General features: G+C 40.4%; 2 protein-coding genes across 3 annotated transcripts in view; both read left to right on the top strand.

The window, feature by feature from the left end:
* The window catches only part of RAD54B (RAD54 homolog B), a 67823-nt gene that overhangs the window by 12345 nt on the left and 35981 nt on the right, over nucleotides 1-19497 (top strand). The gene's annotated exons all lie outside the window — the stretch shown is intronic.
* FSBP (fibrinogen silencer binding protein) lies at nucleotides 6816-13817 on the top strand. Its single transcript, XM_063327202.1, has 2 exons — nucleotides 6816-8066; nucleotides 12321-13817. Exons 1-2 carry the CDS (start codon nucleotides 7696-7698, stop codon nucleotides 12844-12846), a joined length of 897 nt encoding a protein of 298 aa, XP_063183272.1. The 5' UTR covers nucleotides 6816-7695; the 3' UTR covers nucleotides 12847-13817.

Below are 19497 nucleotides of genomic sequence, written 5' to 3'. Positions count from 1 at the left end.
GATGCGTTGGGAAATGAACTTACTATCCCAATATATTTATTATAATTTAGCTCCCAGGACTTGCATGCAAACGTATGGCATATAGTCTGCAATATATAGAAAATGAAATTATCTAATACTGTAACTTTAAAAATGAGGAACTCTAGAAGATACTCTGTATAGCGACTGTTTTCAAGGATTCAGGTTTAGCAATAATAATTCTTTCAGTTTCCTCATTCATTCTGAGGGAAGTTGTACACATAGTTTCTTCTTACTTTCTTCTTGATCATCAAAATTTACTATCAGGCTGTGTCTGTCTATGGAGTGAAGATGGGCAAAAGAGAAATACATGGCTATTCTAAATTTCTTTTTTTCCTTTCCACTCTCCCACTCTTTGGAAAGTCCTAGTTCGGGGTATGGGGGTGGTTGGTTTATTGTTTGGGGTTTTTTTTTTTTTTTCCTCCCCCAGCTCCTCTGTCTCCAATAGATACGAAGGTGGACTTAAGGGAAGATGGAGAGAATGTAGCTATCAGGTGGAGGGACAAGAAATGCCTTATTGAAGGGAACTGGAAGGTTTTTTTGAGCTATCATGAGTGTTATTACAGACTTGGCCTGGATCCCTTCAAAGATAGTCTCCAAATCTTTCTGTGGCAATGCTCATTGTTTGGATCCTCTTTGTTGCCATGCCAGCGTAACTAGAGTTCAGTCCCAGCTTTTGGCTTTGGGACTTAAGTTTTCCCCTGAAACAGAAGCTTTGTCACAATATGACTTTCCTAAAATCAACAAGACAGTGATAAGATGGTTATCTCACTGTCCTCAAAATACCCGCTGAGCAAAAGTAGAAGAATGGAGAAAGCTGCTCCCATGTCAAGTGCAGGGAATATATTGCATGGGGAAGTATTTTGAGGTTAGTATTTAAAAGCGTAATCTCCAAAATTTTCATCTCTCTGTGAAAAGATGGGAGAGTTGCAGAAACTTGGCTTCTCTTAACACTGTTTCTTTTTCTAGAGGCTATCTTGCTAATGGGGATTTAAGAATTTAAGCAAAATATCCTGAGAAAAATCATATTTTCAAATCTTTCTGTATTTCTCAGCTGCTTCTGATCAGTCATCAAAAAGCTTGTTGGAAGAGAGATCAGAGAAGATACAAGCATGCATTAGGAACTGGATGCAATTCTGAATTCGTAAAGAATGGTGTTCTTAGCATTTTTTAAGGATGTGACTTATAAAGTGAAGAGCTAATTCATGGTGCTGAGTAGTCACTTCAGTATTATATTTGAGAGTGCTGTAACTTTAAGCCAACCTTAGTTTGAAGGATGGTTACAGATCTAAATGTGTGGGCCCTGGAATGTCAGACTGAGATCAAGATAAATTCTTTAAAATTTGGCAAGGGGGGCATTTTAATTGTCTAATTTGGATATTTTTCATTTCAGTGGGCTAAATGCATTACATCAGCAGAGGGGATGGAAGTGCAGTTAGCTTTTATGCTTGGAATTTTAGCTGATAAGAGGTCTGGAGTAGGCCCTGTGCAATTCAGGATAGTTTCAAGAGAGGGGTGTAAAGGTAATAAATACATTGTTAACGTCTGTGTTTTCTGTGCTTGTCACAAGATACGTGCACCCTTGTTCTTGCAGCAGTTGCAAGAACCATTAGATGTTAGAAGTTAATACATTGGTGGTGTTCACCATCTGTGATGGTGATCACAGAAACGGATGCAGAGAAATAAATGCAGAAAAAAAGAGGTAAAGCTTCCCCTTGTTCTCCCTGCCCCTAGTGCAAGACAGGTTTAGAAATGTTTAGAAACAATTGTGCAGGAGAAAGGAAAGGAGTGATCAGAGAGGTTCAGGTACAGCAAGGATAAGAACAAGAAAGTGCAACATTGATGGTGAAAGTGTTGATGAAGACAAGAAAAAAATATCAGGTGAAATAAGAAAGCTATTTGAAACACAACCTAAATGATCTAAAAGTATTTCTAAAAAGCCTAGTGAGAATGTATTTAAGCACTCTAACTTCCAGGTGAAGTTGTCTTGCAACTTTTGGCCCACAAAACTTTGTCTTCCTCAACCCTCTCATTAATGAATAATGCCTGCAACCCTTAATTTTGAAGATTACCCATGAAACAACTGTCCCTATGAGAGACCTTTGAAGTTGAAAACTTTCTCACCCACCCTTTGCTGCAGCAGGCTCTTAAAACAGGCAGATCGAATGACTTGGCGCTGTCTTGCTGTTGTGTCAGTAAAGAGGACTATATGATGACCTAATGGAACTTTTGCAGCCCCTACTACCTATAGACGCTCTCAAGTCATCTTATGCAGCTGCCAGATTCATTTGCAAGAGTGAGCAACTGCCTCAATACTTGCCAAATGTTTCCACTGCCAGTATACCCTAGCATATTCAGTGATGTGTAACATACCCCATCCTGGCTGCTGAATCTTCTTACAGTTTCTCATAAGCACAGGGGTATCAGGGTTTCACTTCAGTTTTGATTCAAATCTTGCAGTTGTCCTCTTGTTCTTAAAATTTTCAGGCTCCTAGGTAATTGCAAATGCTAAACGCAGGTCTCTGCAGAGCTAGTTTGCTTGCACATTAGTGAATAAGGACAGATGTTCCTCAGACTTATTCTGAGGCTCCCATTTTGTGGGCAGAGTACCTTCACAGAATTTAGCAATCCTTTATCTGTTGATTTGATTATTTTTTGCACTAGAAGGTCCCAGCCTGGATCACTTACGTTGGCTTCATTCCCTTCAACATTCAAGTTTGCTGTCTGATCCAAACTACATCTTTCAAGATACGTTCTTTCTTAGGGCATCCTTAATTCCCTGTAATGTTTTTTGTCTTTGAATCATCTACTTTTTAGTGATTTATTGTTTTTTTTTTAAAGTCTGTCATGAAAAGATTCTTCCTCAGTTCTGTGTGACAAAGGATCCTTCCTCTCCCTCCATCCAGGATGCTTCCCCGATTTAAGACGTTCTACGTTCTCCTTTAGAGGGTGATCTGTGTTACAAAGTGCCTACATTTACGTGGGCCACTTGATGTAGTTATTGGCTACAATACATATCTGCCACTTGTAAAATCTGAGCTCACTGAACTTCTTCAGCAATGCATAGTCATTTGGTTACTTTAAACCCTGACTGTATGATAGCTGTGATTCATTCATCTCTTGATAGCTCTCCAGGATGCACTATTTGTATCATTTTTTTGGTATTGATTCTAGACTTTTCCACAGCAAAAATCTGAACTTACCTGTTACTCATAGTTTTAAGTCTTATTTCACAACTGTTGAAGTTCTGCAACCTTAGCAAGGGGCTGTTGCTTGTTTTTTGAATAATCAAGCTGATTTTCCTTTCCCTAGAAAAAAACCTCTGATCTACTCTCACAGCTCCCATTTTTCATGAACTTCCAAATACAAAGATTTCATCCACTTGAAAACTGTGTTTTTAAATATTAACATTTAAATTGGGAAGCATCTGCTTTTTTTAAAAGAAAGAATCAAGCAAAATTTTAAGAAAAGCTGAATCCAAGGGTTTTTTTCTTTTCAGAATTCTGAGTGGATTAGTGAATTCCACCTTGAAAATATGAAGAAAAAATGAGCTGTACCTTGTGTATAGGATTAAAACAGGAGGTACTGAAGGCAGTGAAGTGATGTGAGGGGTGAACATATGGCTGTTTTCTTCAGCAGTGACCAGAATTTCCTCCCTGATACCTGTGGTTTGCTGTCCCCTCGGTTATGCTAATACAAGTTTTTGTAGGGTGTGTTGCACCATATTCCTAAAATGATCCGGACAGAGTCTGAAGAAGCTTTTTCAATGTATTTCTTTTCTGTGAGTTATTTGTGCCGTGACATATTGGATCAGGGAAATGCTGGTGGCTAAAACTAACCCAGCTCAGAAAAAATGATTAATTTGCAGACAAATCAGTTCCCTGACCTGACTTGCTCAGAAGATTTGTGAGTGCTCCTATCAGAACAGTGAAGGGGCACGAACATGACAGGGTTGGGGGGAGGCAGAAATTCCTGTTTTGGCAGTGTCACACATTTATGTTGACTTAAACCAATTATTAAACTCTGTGCTTGCAAAAAAAAAAATAATAAATTGATTAGTCTGTAGCTGGATCATCTCCCTAAACTGGCCTCATGCTGTGTTGCATAAGTGCTAGTGTTGGTGGAAGGTGTAGGATGAAGGGTGGACTGCGGCAACTTTTCTTTTTTTGGAGTCGTCTTGGAACTACACCTATTGTTTTAGCTCAAAGAAGTCTATATGTAACATTAATATCCAGGCTTCTCACCTTCTGTGATTTCTCATCCAAGTACTGATATGACCTTAGGCTGATGAGCAAAGCTATTTTGAAAAGGAAAAGAAGAAAAAAAAAAAAAAAAAAAAAAAAAATCTTGGTTGGCAGCCAGATTCGTTTTTACAAGGGTTATTTTACACTCCTGCAGAACAATATGTAATTCAGACTGATTCCTTCAGGCACTTACTCAAAAGAAATCTCTGTAGCGGTATTTTGCTATAATTGCATTAGTGTGGAAACTTGGTCTCTCTAGCAACATTAAGCAGCAAGGTGAGAGAGTAATACAAGTTTAGATAGGTCTATACTAGGAGTTGCTGCATCTGGTAGCCCAGTGTAGAGGAGACTGCTGCAGCTCATTGCGGCCAGGTACACGAGGATGTATTCCCAAGAGGCACAGGCACACGTGTACACACTATATATAGGGCCACCCATACAGAAGACGCAACACTCATGCAAACACAGTGGCCTCATCCTTCCCTTCGCTGGCTGACTGGGATGAATGCCTGTTTGCGGAAAATACATATGTATACAGTATCGATCCCTCCAGCAAGTGGCTTTAGACTCTTACTCTGCTCAGTAGCTGGTCCCTGGATCCCCTGGTCTCCCAGTTGCCTCACAGACCTGCACTGACCTTACCAGTGGCCAGTCCCCAGGTATCCTGGTCTCTCCTGTAGCCAAATCTCAGACCTTCTGGTCTCTCCAGTAGCTGGCCCAGACTCACGGTTGCTCCAATTCTCGGCTCCAAAGCCTGCTTGCTGGCGAGTCTGGCTTGGTGTCTGCCAGAGGTCCCACGCCGGTGTTGGTACACAAGCAGATGCACAGGCTCTGGCCTCTGCTTGCTGGTGCACCCGAGCACTTGGGGCACTGTGACCCGTGGTGCAGCTCCAGTTGCTGGCACGTCTGCTTCCATGCAGTCATGCCTGCAAAGTAGAGATTCCCCTCACTCAGAAAAATAAGTTGCAAATCTAGTTTAACAGGAAGATAAGCCAAACTGCAGTGATCAGACGCAGGGCATGGCTGGACAACCATACTGAGCAGCCACCTGTTTACGTGCCCCTGACCCTGTTTATCCATTTTTTCCCCATCCTTCTTCTATCCCAAACCACTTTCATACCTCCCTTTTCTTGCCTTCGGTTCTTCCTCTAAATATCCTGTAGTATGCCTTCTGCAATCCCAAAATACTCTTCCTGGCATCTCATAATGAGTCCCACCCCCAGTAGGCAGTAGCCCCCTCCCCTTCAGTCTGCAAGGTGATCCAGGGAGAGCCTCCCCATCTCACTCCCGGCCCACTGGGCTGCTCCTGTTTCCGACAGGCCTGGGAGCAGCCGGGCTCAGTTTCTTTCATTTGGGTTACTGGGGTTCCTCTGCCCGACGCTGTTCGTCTGTGCTCCTTTCTGTCTGCGGGGAGGAGCCTTTGATCACACAACCCAGCACTGACGTTTTTCTTTCGGTCACTAAAAAGTCAAGAGACTGGGCACTGCGTAAAGTTTCAAAAGCAGAAGAGGACAGCATGGGCTGCAGAATTGAGGAATTCTGATATTGCCAGAGCCTAAACTATCTGAGGCACATTCAATTTTTTTTTCCCAGTTACGGAGGAACAACCAAGTGCATAAATTAAAACCAAAAAAAAAGGATAACCACCAGCTTTCTGCTCATAATATTAGTAAAGTGCAAAGTGTGGGGAAATAGGGAAGATTAGGTGTTTAAAAGTGATGGTTTTCATACAGCGCTTCTAACCACATAAATATTTTGTTTCTCATATTCTAGTATAATGGGCTTCAGACTATAAAATGCTTTATTTAATCTTGGCTTGAAAGCAATTCCAGCAAAGTGGACTGGTAGCAATTTTGTTAGGTGGTACGGACAAGCCAAGTCTCAGAAACTGTTCCAAACGTGCTTGTTATTCTAAATGCTAATTGATTTTTAGCAGTTAAAAGTCTCCTTTTGTTTAGTTTGAATTTCTTGTTTTGAATACGGTTTGTGTCTGCTTTGGGTTTTTTTTTCCCCCCCCTTAGAGCAAACAAGTTTATACCTAGATGTTTATAGCCTTAAGATATTTCAAACTATAATTAGATTTCCCTTTCCTTCACCCCCCTTCTGGGCTCCCTTGTTTTCAAGGCTGAACATGTTAAGCTGGAGAAGCTGTTGCCACTCTCAAACGGTGTTTGTTTCCACCCTCCGGACTCTTTTGCTCCTGTACGTCATTTTTCAAACTTAAGTTTTTGCTTTTTGTATCTGAGAGCACCTTTCCTTGCATCTGCAGGTTTTTCTCTTTCTGCCATTTGTTGATTTAGAGCACAGGGATTTAAAGCCCTGCGTGCATCTTTATGGGAAGGCTCAGCTTAAGGTGCTACGTTTCAGAGCAAACATTAGAAATGCACCCACATCTTGTTAATAAAAATCACATATTTTTATCCCGAAAGCGTGCCTGGAGTATTATTATAGAAGCAGGCTCTTTCCTGGTGGATATTATGAAAATCCCAGCATGCCCAGGCTGTAACGCACTCGGTAAATCTGTCACGACCGACCGTCGCTGTTCCTGGCTGCAGCCCCAGCCCGCGGCCGCGCCGCTCCCCGTCTCGGGGGGCGATGACCCGGGGCGGGCGGGGAAGGGCAGGCGCTTCCCGCCGGGCACGGCGCGGCGGCCGCGGCGGCACTCCGTTCCCGTTCCCGGTCGCCGGGGAGGCTCGGCCGCCGAGAGAAGCGGCCTCTTTAAGAAGCCCCCGTGTCGGTAGCCGGAGCGAGCTGCCAAGCGCCGGGGAAGCCGAGCTTTGCCGGGAAGCCCGCGCCTGAGTGTAACCCAACCGGCTGGAGGCTCGGCCGGCCCTGATTGACAGCGGGACCGGCGCTATGCAAATGGCGGCGGGGGCCGGGGGCTCGGGCAGGGAGCTCCCCGCACACGCCGCCCGCGCCCTTCCCCGGCCCGCAGCCGCCTCACAAAGCAGTTGTTGCTTTTATTTTTCTTTTTCTCTGGGGGGGGGACGAGGACCCACGTCGTATACGTGTAAAATCATCTCCAGCGCGGTTTCACTTTGAGATACGTGTGAGAGAGCGAGGGAGATGTGTCAGAGCTTGTTACTCGAGCTAAATTAGGTAATTTTTAGCTGGGTAACATGCTAATCTTTAAACCTTCATGTTTTTAAATCCTGCGTGTGTCTGGTCTCTTCATACAAAAGTGCGTTTTGCTTGTTTCTTCTCGTCTTCTTCAGTCTGAAGCCTTATGTAGGTCAGGCTTGGCTTAAGCAGATTTCCTGAACCTGCGTCAGCTTAAGCTGAAGGAATTTTAATAAACCCTCCCTTGTAGGCGTGGGCCTAAATGAGACTAGCCTAGTTAAGCCTGATCTTTTTCTGTTTGTGAAAAAGAGCTGAGCAGAGCTAGGGACTGCATGGTGGCTTCAGAAACGGCTTCCTTAATTCAAAGATAACAATGGTTGGGAAGGCCAGATCTTCTAATTTTACCTTATCTGAAAAGCTCGATTTGCTAAAACTCGTGAAGCCGTACGTTAAAATTCTCGAGGAACATACCAATAAGCATTCTGTAATAGTGGAAAAAAACAAATGCTGGGATATCATAGCTGATAACTACAATGCCATCGGAGTAGATCGCCCTCCTCGTACTGCACAGGGCCTGCGCACGCTGTACAAGAGGCTCAAAGAATATGCCAAACAGGAGCTATTGCAGCAAAAGGAGACTCACTCAGATTGTAAAAGCAGCATTTCCGAGCCAACCAAGAAAGTTGTGGAGATGATTCCACAGATTTCCAATGTCTGTTTAAGAGACAGGAGCGGTGTTCAAAGGTGAGACGATTCTTTTTATTTTGTTACTGAATGAAAATTATGGCGCCTCCTATCTACTCTGTAACGCTTTGCTTGTGTTCAGGCTCCTAAAGGAAATGTTTATCAGAAAAAATCCCCAAATGGGGAACAATGACAAAATAATATTGCTTTTGTTTTATGGGAAGCTTTATGGTGACTTAGCACTGCATTCTTTTTTTTTTTTTTTTTCAGCTCTTTCAAAGCCTGTTTCAGAGTCTTTGTCATACTCTGGAAAGTGAGGGTTAAGAGGGAATCAAAGAGAAATAGTAGCTCCAACCTCTACCCCTCCCCTACCTTTTAATAGGCAGATTATTCAAACACTGGCAAAGTGATGGCTATTCTCCTCCATTTAAGGTAACACTGCAGTCATTTTGCAACATATGGAAGTATTACCAGTTTATATAGGATTTTTAATAAAGTTAGTTCACACAGCTAAGAAACCTTACCCCTACACCTTTTTTTCTCTCATTTACTCTGACGTTTGCATGTTATGATTTAACTGATCCCAATCCTTTAAAAAAATTTTTTTTGACTCTCCACACCACAGTGCCTTTGTGAGTGGAAATGTTTTTTTAAATTAGACTTTTCTTGCATTGACGGTGGTTCCCTGAAACTGGAGTAAAGCTAATTGCAGCCTAAACTCCAAGCAGTTCTATATCATACGTTAGGTAGTTTAAATACAAAGAGAAACTGAGAGGTACAGCACTAGAAGTTTTCTTTTTTTGTAGGGTTTTTTTTTTTTTTTTTACTGCTCAGTAAAGTGAGACACACTGTCTAGATTTGAGCCAGACATAATACAGGCAGGCAGCATGCAGGCTTTCTCCCACAGCTGGCTAATGCCCCTCATATCTGACTTGCAACACTCTGCTGGTTCTGTATTGGTCCTTGAGGGATCAAAAAATGCCTGGTTCAGGTTTTGGTTCCTCCAGATACAAAAACTAAGCTGGGGAGGAGGGGGGGGGGAAGTCAAATAACTCCCCATCAACCTTGAGAAAGCTCTGATTTTTCTCATTTCCCCAAGCAGATTAATGGCAAGCGAACTTTCCGTATTTTAATCAGATATACTGATAGTCGGTGCAGCAGCGTAACGCTCTAAGAAAAGCTGGCATGCGCACACACGCTGAATTGGATTCATGGTGCCACTGGTTGAACTGAATGGTAACAATTGTCTAAATCCCAACATGCCAGATGCTCTAAAAATATGCTGTTGTGGGTCCTTTGCGTAAAGAAGTCTGAAGCAACTGGGCTGTGCTGCTGCTCCTGGTGAATGCCCCTGGAGGAACCGTTCCAAAGAATTCTCTGGAACAAAACGAGGCTTTTAATTGCGCTAATAAAGGTTGCAGTGTCTTGACTACCAAGTTTTGTAAGGAGGAAAAAAAAAAAATAGTGTGAGAACTTTGGTTTGTAGATCGGCTTATAAAAAGCACTGACGCTTTTTGTGAATGATTAAGAGCTAATGATCTCCATAGTTTGTCTCCTAAAATTTAAACATTTTTTGCAGTCCCTTATGGGTCTGGGAACATTGACTTGATTACTGCTTACCCAAAATGGTTGATCCTAGGAACAGCCAATACACTGTGCGCTGAAGGAAAAGAATATTATTTAAGAGATTATTTTTTTCCCCTGCCCAAATACACCATTATTCGATAGTTCTAATTTTAACTCTGAGTTGCATTTTACCCAAATTTTCAAAACCCTATATTGGGTTTTAACTCACCAGGATATGGCTTAGGTTTTGTAGGAGGGAAATACAAGTTAAAATGAATCCAAATTCTTAATCGCACCTTTAAGCAATTTCTAGCTCACTGTGATTAAACAAAACCTGGTGAATCATGGGTGCCTGCAGGGTTATAAACACCATCCCCCAATTGTGGTAACTGTTGTTTGTCTTTCTTTCAGTCAAGTTGTCAGAAACAACATTAGTAACCACTATACCAGCGGCTCTTTTGTTTCTCAATTCCTTCTTTCTCTCTTTGCTGTCTAATTGTTTTCCTCTTAAGAGACTGACTCTAAGTGGGGGAAAAAAGGCACCTCATCAGAGTTACCTGAAGATTTGGTAATTTTCTTAGCTCAGCGTGGCTGAGCTCGTAGCTCACTTTAAGAGATGTATTTTTCACTGTTAGGAGGCTCTAGTCCATGTTAGACTAAATCTTCCCTACCTTTCTTCTCTTTAACCTCTCTCACTTTCTCTTTCTGCTCTCTCTCTCTGTTTCCTTTTGTCAGAATGACCTGTTTCTCCTGCTGGTTGTTTCCACTTTTCTCAGGCTAGAAGCTGGCCAGGAGCCAGCAAATAAGAAGGAGGGAAGCTGTATTAGAAGCTGCGGTTGTGAAGAGAGGGAAACCCAGAATTACAGTCAGCGCTGGGGAAAACAAGTGAAAATTTGTGTGCAGGATAATACTTCCGATGCTCAATGAGAGGAGTAAAAGGAATGCGAGAAAGAGGTATACAGGACAAGGTGAAGCTTTGTGGCATGAGGAGGAGGGAGTAAAGTGATATAATTGTTACTCTATAGGCAGCTCAGGTAACAGTCAATAGAATTAAGATTATCCTGGCGTTTTCTTTGGGGAATAAATGAAAGGTCTGTTTTAAATACCTGCTTTACATGGGCCTTTTTTAAAAAAACCCCACAAATCTTTAATTAAAATAGTTTGGGTGATTGACAAGGTTATTTTTTGGAAAATATATTGCTCTGACCCCGTTGAACATTTTTATAATTGAGTATTGAGAAACTTCATGCTTTTATTCTAGAAATTGCACTTTCGTGTTAATGGATGGCAGGTTAGATCAGGGTCCTTTGGAAATTGCAACCATGACTACTTCTTTCTTTTAAACCAAGAGTTTTGAAGACCGTGGGAGATGCAGAAGAAATGATCATGTCATCTTTTGATTAAGGAGTTAGTGTATTTATGCGAGAAGTAGGATGTACAAATTAAATTTCTCCTTTGCTTCTGGGAATTCGAACCCACATCTATTGCTAACCAGGACAGTGTTTTAATAATCAGATAGTGTTTCTCAATTTGTGGATTGTAGGGCTCCCAAGGAGTTTAAACTCAGGTCCTCCAGGCTTGGGGAGCATCTGTGAATGTTACATTAACCACGGATCCACTCACTGCCTTTAGCTGGTAGCAGCAGCAGCTCAGTTCTTCAAGGATTGGGGAATGTCTCGTATCTGCAACCACCAGTTAGTTATAGCCTCTGTTTTAGACACTCACGGCCACGATGGTGCACCATTTTCGGTATCAGTACCAAGTTAATATATTCCTGTTCCCATGTTACATTATACTGCCTTCCCGGTCATGCTGAAAGTATTCTTTGTAGATCTGTACTGTAAAATAGATCAAGAAGCTGATCTGGCTTTAAAAAGCGTTACCTGAATAAAGGAGTGATGTGCAGAAGTGTAGTGCTTCAAACACGGCTGATGGTAGAGAAGTGGCAGGAACAGCTTGAACCATTATTACCATCAAAGCCAACGTAATGTCAAATCATGATTTGAGGTGCTGCTGACTCAGGGGTTTACACAAAGACAGATGAGTCAAGTGGGCGTTGTACTTTCAAAAAGAAATGCACAGAACTATAGACTGCTCTTAATGGAAACGTTTCTCTGTCTTCTCTTGAAGCTTCAGAAGAATACTGAGATCACCAATTCAAAGAGAAGGAGCAAGGATTAGCTTGATTCCCTAATCTACTGGCAGGGTCCTCATTTGGGCTCTGATTTCTTCTCCCGAGGCTCTGTGTCATTTTTTTCAGTGCCTGTTTTATATAAAAACCCCAAATACTTGGCTGCACGAGTTGGAAACACATTAGAATACATTAGAACAGGATGAGATTAATAAGTTTGGGAGATGGAAATGTTTCTGCCACAGTCCACTCAATCTAAATTTATGCCCTTTTAAAATTACATTATACATTATATAAACCCTTTCCTCTGTCACTGCTTTCTTTTTGTTCTCATTTGTCACTAATAGCCCTTCTTGCTTCTCCAGTGTCAGAAGAAGGGCCTGCCAGGATAGTTCTCTGTCAGCTGTGCTGTCTTTATCGTGTTAGAATCTGAATATGACAGGGCCGTGTGCGTGTGGTGGAACGAAGGAGTGGTCCAGGTGGTGTTCATGTAATGAAGTAGAGTCCCAGGCATAGACAGCAGAGCAGCATTTCAAATGAAGCTTTGGTTACTTACAGCTAAGCTTTTTAAAAATAGCTTTTAATGGATTATTTAAATATGATTTTGTGTGTTCTAGTGCTAGTATCGATAAAGAAACAATTGCTGGTACCAGTTCACCTCAGGCAATGTTGGATCACCATCCCGCGACAGTCATGATGGAGTTGCAATCGGAAGAGGATGTCAAACCTCCTCCTTCTTTGATTATAGACTCACAGCAAAATGAGAGCTTAGAACAAGAGGAAGAACACCAGCTGGTGCACATTATGGAAAGGTCTCCTTCAACATCAGTATCTTCAGTTGATATGAGAGTGATGATGTCTCCCTCTCCTGTACCAAGAAGAGATGAGTTTTTTAGGCTTGAGGTTGGAGAACGCTTTAGACCAATGTGTGGGTATGACCCACAGATGTTACAAATGCTGAAAGAAGAGCATCAGATAATACTAGAAAATCAAAGAAAAATTGGTCTTTATGTCCAGGAAAAAAGGGATGGTTTGAAAAGAAAGCAGCAACTGGAAGAAGAACTGTTGCGAACAAAAATTAAAGTAGAGAAGCTGAAGGCAATACGACTACGCCGTGATCTGCCAGAATACAGCAATATCTAAATATTTTATTACTTCTGTCATATTCTTTGAAATACTTAATAATAAATGCTTTTGCCCTAGCAAAATTGTTCCTTATGTTAATATGGATGGATCAAAATCTGGGCTTGAGAGATGAAAGCATCTTTTCCGCGTTGTTGTTTGTGTAGCTTGGAACAATACCTTGTATGGATTTGAATGCACCAACTCTTCTGGTCTGAAGTATAATCAAATCCTGTATATTTAAGTGTTTAGGCTGATAAAAGTCCAAACCTTTAAAATATTTCCACTTATCTCTATTAGAGTTGTGGTGAGCTAATGGAAAATTAGCTCTGCTCTTTTTAAAAATTTTGACCATATGCGTTATTTTTTCAAATAATTACCTATCCTTTAATATGTTATTGAAGTTACAAGTTAATAAATACATATTAAAAGGAGGAATAAGAGGCTATGTTTAAATGTCCTATTCTTTTCAAGTTGGTAAATCTTATGACAGTGGTGAGATTTTGCTGATATATCGGCTTGGAAAACAAAATTACTGGATTGTTATATTTTTTTAATGTTCAGTAGACAGTTGAATAAATGTACATCTTTAAAAAAGTTAATACATTTAATTGTTTCCAGTGGAGGAGTGTTTCCATAGGACGTTATCAAAATAGAGACAATGAATGCAACGCTTGGTTTTTAAAACTGCATGCATGTGTAATTTGTGTGTACAGTTACCATGATCGTATATTCAGTTATAGTAATTATACTGGTGATCAACCACAAAAATGTCTAATTTCCTCATTTGCATGCATAATTACTACAGTGCATGTGCAACCAAGACAGTTGCAGGTGCCTTTGATCAATATCACTATGACTATAAGCTACCGAAATGAAACAGTTTCTGTATGTAAGTAAAATGTGACTTGAAATCAACGGAAGATTCTTTGTTATTCTGGGTACTTTTTATAAATGCTGTTGTTCTGGTCTTTTGATTAGTTTCAAATAAAAAGCCCAAAATAAAAAAGAAATTGATTCTTCTGTCTGTCCATGTAGCAGCCATTTCCTCTGCAGTTACAATCAACGTTCATAACTGGAAGAAAAATAACCTGGAAAGCATAAGTCCCAGATGATTCAGTTCTTCATAATTCTTGGTCTCCTGCGTGTTATGAATGGATCCACAATTGCCTTAGACCTCTGGCTCCTTGTTCCCTGTAACAATACTTTCTCCTTCCTCTAACCTTTAGCACAAGAAAAGGAAATTAAGTACAGCATCAAGGAAAAAGAGACAACAAAGGAGATGTAATTCCTCCTTTCCCTCCCATCTCAGAGGGCCCCAACAACAAAAAGAAGAAAAGCAATAGGAAGGGGAATATTTCTTCCTGCAGCTGCTTGTAACTGTTGCTCCTGTCACCACTGTTTTCCCAAATTTGCTTCGTTCTCCATTCCCAGAGAACCTCAGCGTGCGAGGATGGGGCACAGGTCTGCATCAGCGGGCTCTGAATGAGGTAAGCCTCGCACCTCCTTGTCGGTCTTCTGAGTCCATCGCGTTACCATTGTAGTCACAGGGATAAATGCTTATTAAAAACTGAAGGCTGGGAGCATGTAAATGTAATTGAGGGGCTACTGGAGCTTAACGAATTGTAGTTAAAATTTTACAGTAGTGATATGAGAGAAATAAACTTGACTCTCAGTGCCCAGGATAACTTTTACAGGTTACAGGTGGAAAGAGTAGAGGAAACAAGTCTTCTGTTTATAAACTGAGGAAAAATACACACAGTGAAAACAGATGTCGTCAATATGGAATTCCCCAATATTTTTCCAGTTGTTTTCCCAGAGAAGAGAGCACTGTAAGCGTTTGTTCTGTTGGGAATTTTTGCTTGCGCTGAAAATGATGATGCCTGAATAAGTGGCCTCTGTTTCTGTACAGTCCTTGGCTTTATGCTGTATTTTTCAGTTGAAGGACATCGATCTGTTTTTGTATAGCTGGAAACGCTTCAATGAGATACTCACTTCCCTGAGTTTGCAAGAGTCTAAATATTGGCTTTAATAAATAAATAAGGATTTTATTTGTTCTACTTTGCTATCGGAAATGTGGACTCTTAGAAATGGAAACAGTACTAAATTCTCTGCGCTCGTCTTAATTTGGAAATGCCTGATCTTACCTTTCAGTTGAATATCAGAATTATGGTTTCCAGTGGTAAGGAGTTAGTTTCTGTTTGTTGTTAGTGGCCTTATATATTATGAAAATAAATTTTTAATAGTTTAGAAAATAATTCTGATATGGCTCATTGTCTTGGCAGTGGTTTTGAATTACAGCTACTCTTATGTTGGCCATCAAAGTGCTCTAGAGACTTTAGAATATTTTCTGTTGAATTCTCCGTTCTCCTTGAGCTACATGAAGAGGTAACCTCCAGGGTTTCTATTGGCATGGTAGTTTTATTTCAAGGACTAGAACCAGAGGAATTTCCAGTCTTTGCAGTCCTTTCTGAACTGAAAGACAAAGTAGTTGCAAAAATAGGACTTTGGGTACATCAGTGTCTCCCTTGTATTCTTGATATTGGAAGGGGAGGGATGCAAATGAGTAAAGAAATAATAAAATACACTGGCCTGGTCAGAACTGTCTCCCTATAATCAGCGTTCTCCTGTGTTTGGTTATTCTGTCTTTGTCTCATTTCTTAGTGGAAGGCCTTTCATTCTTTTCTGTGGGCAGCACCTCTAGTTCAGACATCTCTCATGCTTCTCGTTTCCTTTGTTCTCAGTTGTGTTTCTTTTGGGTTTTGGGGGAGCCTGGGCTGAGGGGGAGAAATCTCTTGAGTCTCTGTGTAGCTCGCTTGTTTCTATACCAGTGACATGACATTTATCTCCTTTCACTACTCAAATGTTTTCTCCTTCAGTGACATTATATTGCTCCATCAGTGCAATACGGTGACGATTATATATTATACCTCTCCTTGCTGGTGGCTCTGCATGTCATTCACACCCCATATCTGCTTTACAGTATCAGGTTATCTGTCTGAGCCAGACTTCTCACTTCTCAGTGCCTGTTCCTGTTTTTTTTCTGTGTATTCCTAATGTGGATACATGCACCACAGCTGTGGCTAGTCCTTCTGGACCTTGAAGTGCTATGAATTTTTACTGTTCCAGCAAATGATATTTCATGAGCATGTGTGAAAGGAATGGTAGGAAGCCTGTCCCTCCTTCACCCCCGTTTTATACTCTTATTCCCTTCACTACATCTGGCAGTGCCATTCCCTGTCTGCGTGTTCATAATGTACGTAGTACAAGCAGAGTAATTTTAGGCAAGGACAAATTTTCACCATATGTTCATGTCCTTCTACTAAGATAACTGAAATAAACAGGCTCCAGGAGTACTTTTAATTCCCAACATCTAATTGATTTATGTTTAGGATTAGAGTAAAAAACTGTAACTGGGATAACTTTGTGGTAATTGTGATAGCATCTTATGTAACTTCATTTATCTGAGTAATTGTCTAATGATCAGTCTATAATTTTTGTCATCTGTTCCCTAATTACCTTGCTTTTTTGTCCCTTCCCGCTTTCCCCCCTAAGCTTTTGACTCCTGTGTAATCATCTTGGTTGATGCACTTGCCTTAGATCAGAATTCTTATCAGGTAAAAATGGTAGGAGAGAGATGTACTCCAAGACCAAGAGAGATTACTAGTAGCTAATCTTGCTTGTCATACTCCTGTTTTCTAACATCTTCCACCTCACTAGCTAATTCATTTATTTAATTTATATTTCTACATATTTTCTGGCTTTGGATTTTTTTCCTCCATACGATGAAAATGCATAGACTAGGGCTTGCATGTCATCTTCTTTGGTCATACTTTGTGTCCACTGGATTTCCAATAGGCAAAGCCATTAAGTTGCTTGTAATTATGACAGAGTTGTTCTAAGTAGGAGGAGCAAATGGGAAATTGTGGTACCCAGGCTGGCTGGCTAAGCTGTCTTTTAAAAATTTCTTGTATCTTATTTTAAAGTGCTTTAGGATGGTTCCATATGAATTTTAACTTCGGTGAAATCATAAAAAGGTTATTCAGGAGGATGATAAAGTGTTGTTTTCCTAGCATGTTGATTACTTTTCTATTTTGCACATGAAAATCAAGAGAAACCTTTTAAAAAGAATGCCTTTTAGCATTTTTCAAGGTTTTAAAATACATGAAATGTAGCTTCTCAGTGTGTATTCCTAACAAGTCATGCTTTTATTCTGTTTTTAAATATCCAGGTCTTAAATAATTTGAAAAATCTCATTGTCTAAGTCTTGGATTTAAAAAAAAGAGTGTGCTGCTTACGGTCGTTAACATAATAGTCTGTTAGCTGGGTGTGTAACACATGAGAAAATGTCAGTCATTCTGTGACTTATGTTTCTGTGTTTTACCTCCGCTAAAAATGAAAGCGTTCACCTTGAGGTCAGCCAAGTTGCCTGTGTGGTGATGGTTGCTCTTAAATGGCATTCAGTGAGTCTGGGCAAAGTTTCCTCCATAATAAAAGATACAATTTCCTGAAGTTTTATTGAAGACTAGCTAAAAAAATTAGTCTCTGTGAATTCTTTCTTGTAAAACCTACAGTTGTTCAGCGCTAAAGTAGTCAAAAACCTCACTTGTGATTCGTGGGTAGGAGGGGGTGGATAAGGGTCAGAGAACCCGGGGAAAGCTCAGCCATCTGCAGGCACTGGCATTCCCCACTGCCTCTGCCTTTTTTCTGTGCAGGGGGATTTCACACTATTTTATCCTGGTGATTACACAGAACAATTTGTTGATGTATCCAGACATCTCTGAGTGAATGTAACACCTTGTTTGACTCTGTATTATTCACACAAGAAGAATATCATTTAATTTTCATTGAATACTTAATCAGCAGTTACTCCACATGATTTATGACTTTTATTTGCTGTTTAGCAAAACTGCAGACTTGAAAAATCCTACTTTATTTTTTGTATTTTATGTATGCAAATAGAATTTTTAAAAAATTAAGTCATTGTTTCCTGGCTGTTTCCTCTTGGCTCTTGATTTTCATCTATAGTTAACATAATTAGCATAATTTAACATAAATGTCAGCTAAAAAATATTTCCTCTGGATTATGCTGCTCCTCAATACTAAGTTGATGTCAGGAACCCAGTTTGGTTAAGGCGCCGTCATTTTTTTTTACAGTATTCTGTGTGGTGCCATTTGCTTACTTAGTATGTCTTTGTATGGTCCTTGTCTATATTGCAAATGCTTTCTCAGAAATGTCAGTTTTTAAAGCTCAGAACTTTCTGCATGCTTGAAATAAGTAAATCAATTTATAAATTCCTCATTTCTTTCCCCTTTAATTTAGCAGTGAAACAATAAGACAAAATGTTTATCTTGTTTGGGGATGGGGAGGAGGGATTTTGGACTGCCTGTGGCTAGTTACTACAACGTTATTTGTTTCCTCTATCGTATCTGATAAAACCTGATGGAGTAGTCTCAGGTTGTATCTATTATTAATCATTGAAGATGTCATGTGAAAGAAAGTAATTTATCATAACTCTGCAGCACTTTGCAGGTAAATTTTACTTAGCTCACTTGTTGATACTGTTAAGAATACCATTCTGTCAAGTCTAGAAATGTTTGTGTGGCGTGTACCAGAAATACAGAAGTAAAATTGGGTATGTATAACATTACTATTACTGTTGATACATTCTCTGTCATAATATGGCATTCAACTGTAAGCCAAACCCCATTATTTTTGACTTGTAAACTCTGCAAATTTCACCCAGGTGATGTTTGCGTTGTTTTGCATTGTAAGGAAGCTGTGGCAGTAGGTTGTACATCATCATGGACTTCCAGGTGACATTGGTAGCATCAACTGTCAGTTTGGCTGGACCACTTTATAGCTTCTCAGGCTATGATTTGTTTGTTCTAGATATGTATTTGTGCTTGTTTATGTCTTTTTGAAGTAGCTCAGCTTTTTTTCTGTGAAGCAGATTGAGGGGAGAATACGCTGGTTTGGATGTATTGAATTTTTATGATCTTCCCTTGGTAGCGTTCTAGTTTCTGTGCTTTTGAAAAAATACTTGAAATTTGGCACCACGCTGGTCTTTGGCCATTCCTCTAAAACCTCACTCAGGTTTGTCTAATTCATAAGCCATTGACAAACACAGAATTTGGTAATTTTCAGTACAAGTTTGTTATACTTCAGATATAGTCCCTAATTGAATTCTTAGGAGAGCCTGACCAACCTGGGCACATTGCAGTGTTGAGAGGAGAACAGCGATTTCTCAGCTGTGAACACCTTGAATGAAAGCAAGAAAATGTGTTCCTAGTTTTGTTGCTAACAGGCCAGGCAGCCTCGGTGAGGAAGCTGCTTTGTTTAGATCCAGAAGTTAAATATATTTTGAGAGTTTCAGATACTTTAGCTCTGAAGTTATAGTGGGCATCTATGAAGTTTGCTTTTCAGATGAAATATAGTAGAAATAAATATGATATTTTTAAAAATCTCATCCTTCTCTGAGGAGTATGTACATGTACATATATACATACACACACACACATCCCCAATGATATATGCATACGGTAAGTTGCTAAGAAGAGCTGCGCGCACTGCAGAGGCTTTCAAGCGACGTGAAGGGTCAAAGGAGCCCTTTGGGAACAGCAAGTGGACCCAGTCTGCTGAGGGAAAGCTGCCACATCGCCACGTGTTCT

This window comes from Chroicocephalus ridibundus, chromosome 2, assembly GCF_963924245.1.
Source record: "Chroicocephalus ridibundus chromosome 2, bChrRid1.1, whole genome shotgun sequence".
NCBI classification, from domain to species: domain Eukaryota; kingdom Metazoa; phylum Chordata; class Aves; order Charadriiformes; family Laridae; genus Chroicocephalus; species Chroicocephalus ridibundus.
The sequence above is the reverse complement of the archived record's forward strand: the minus strand, read 5'-3'. Positions and strand labels throughout refer to the sequence as shown.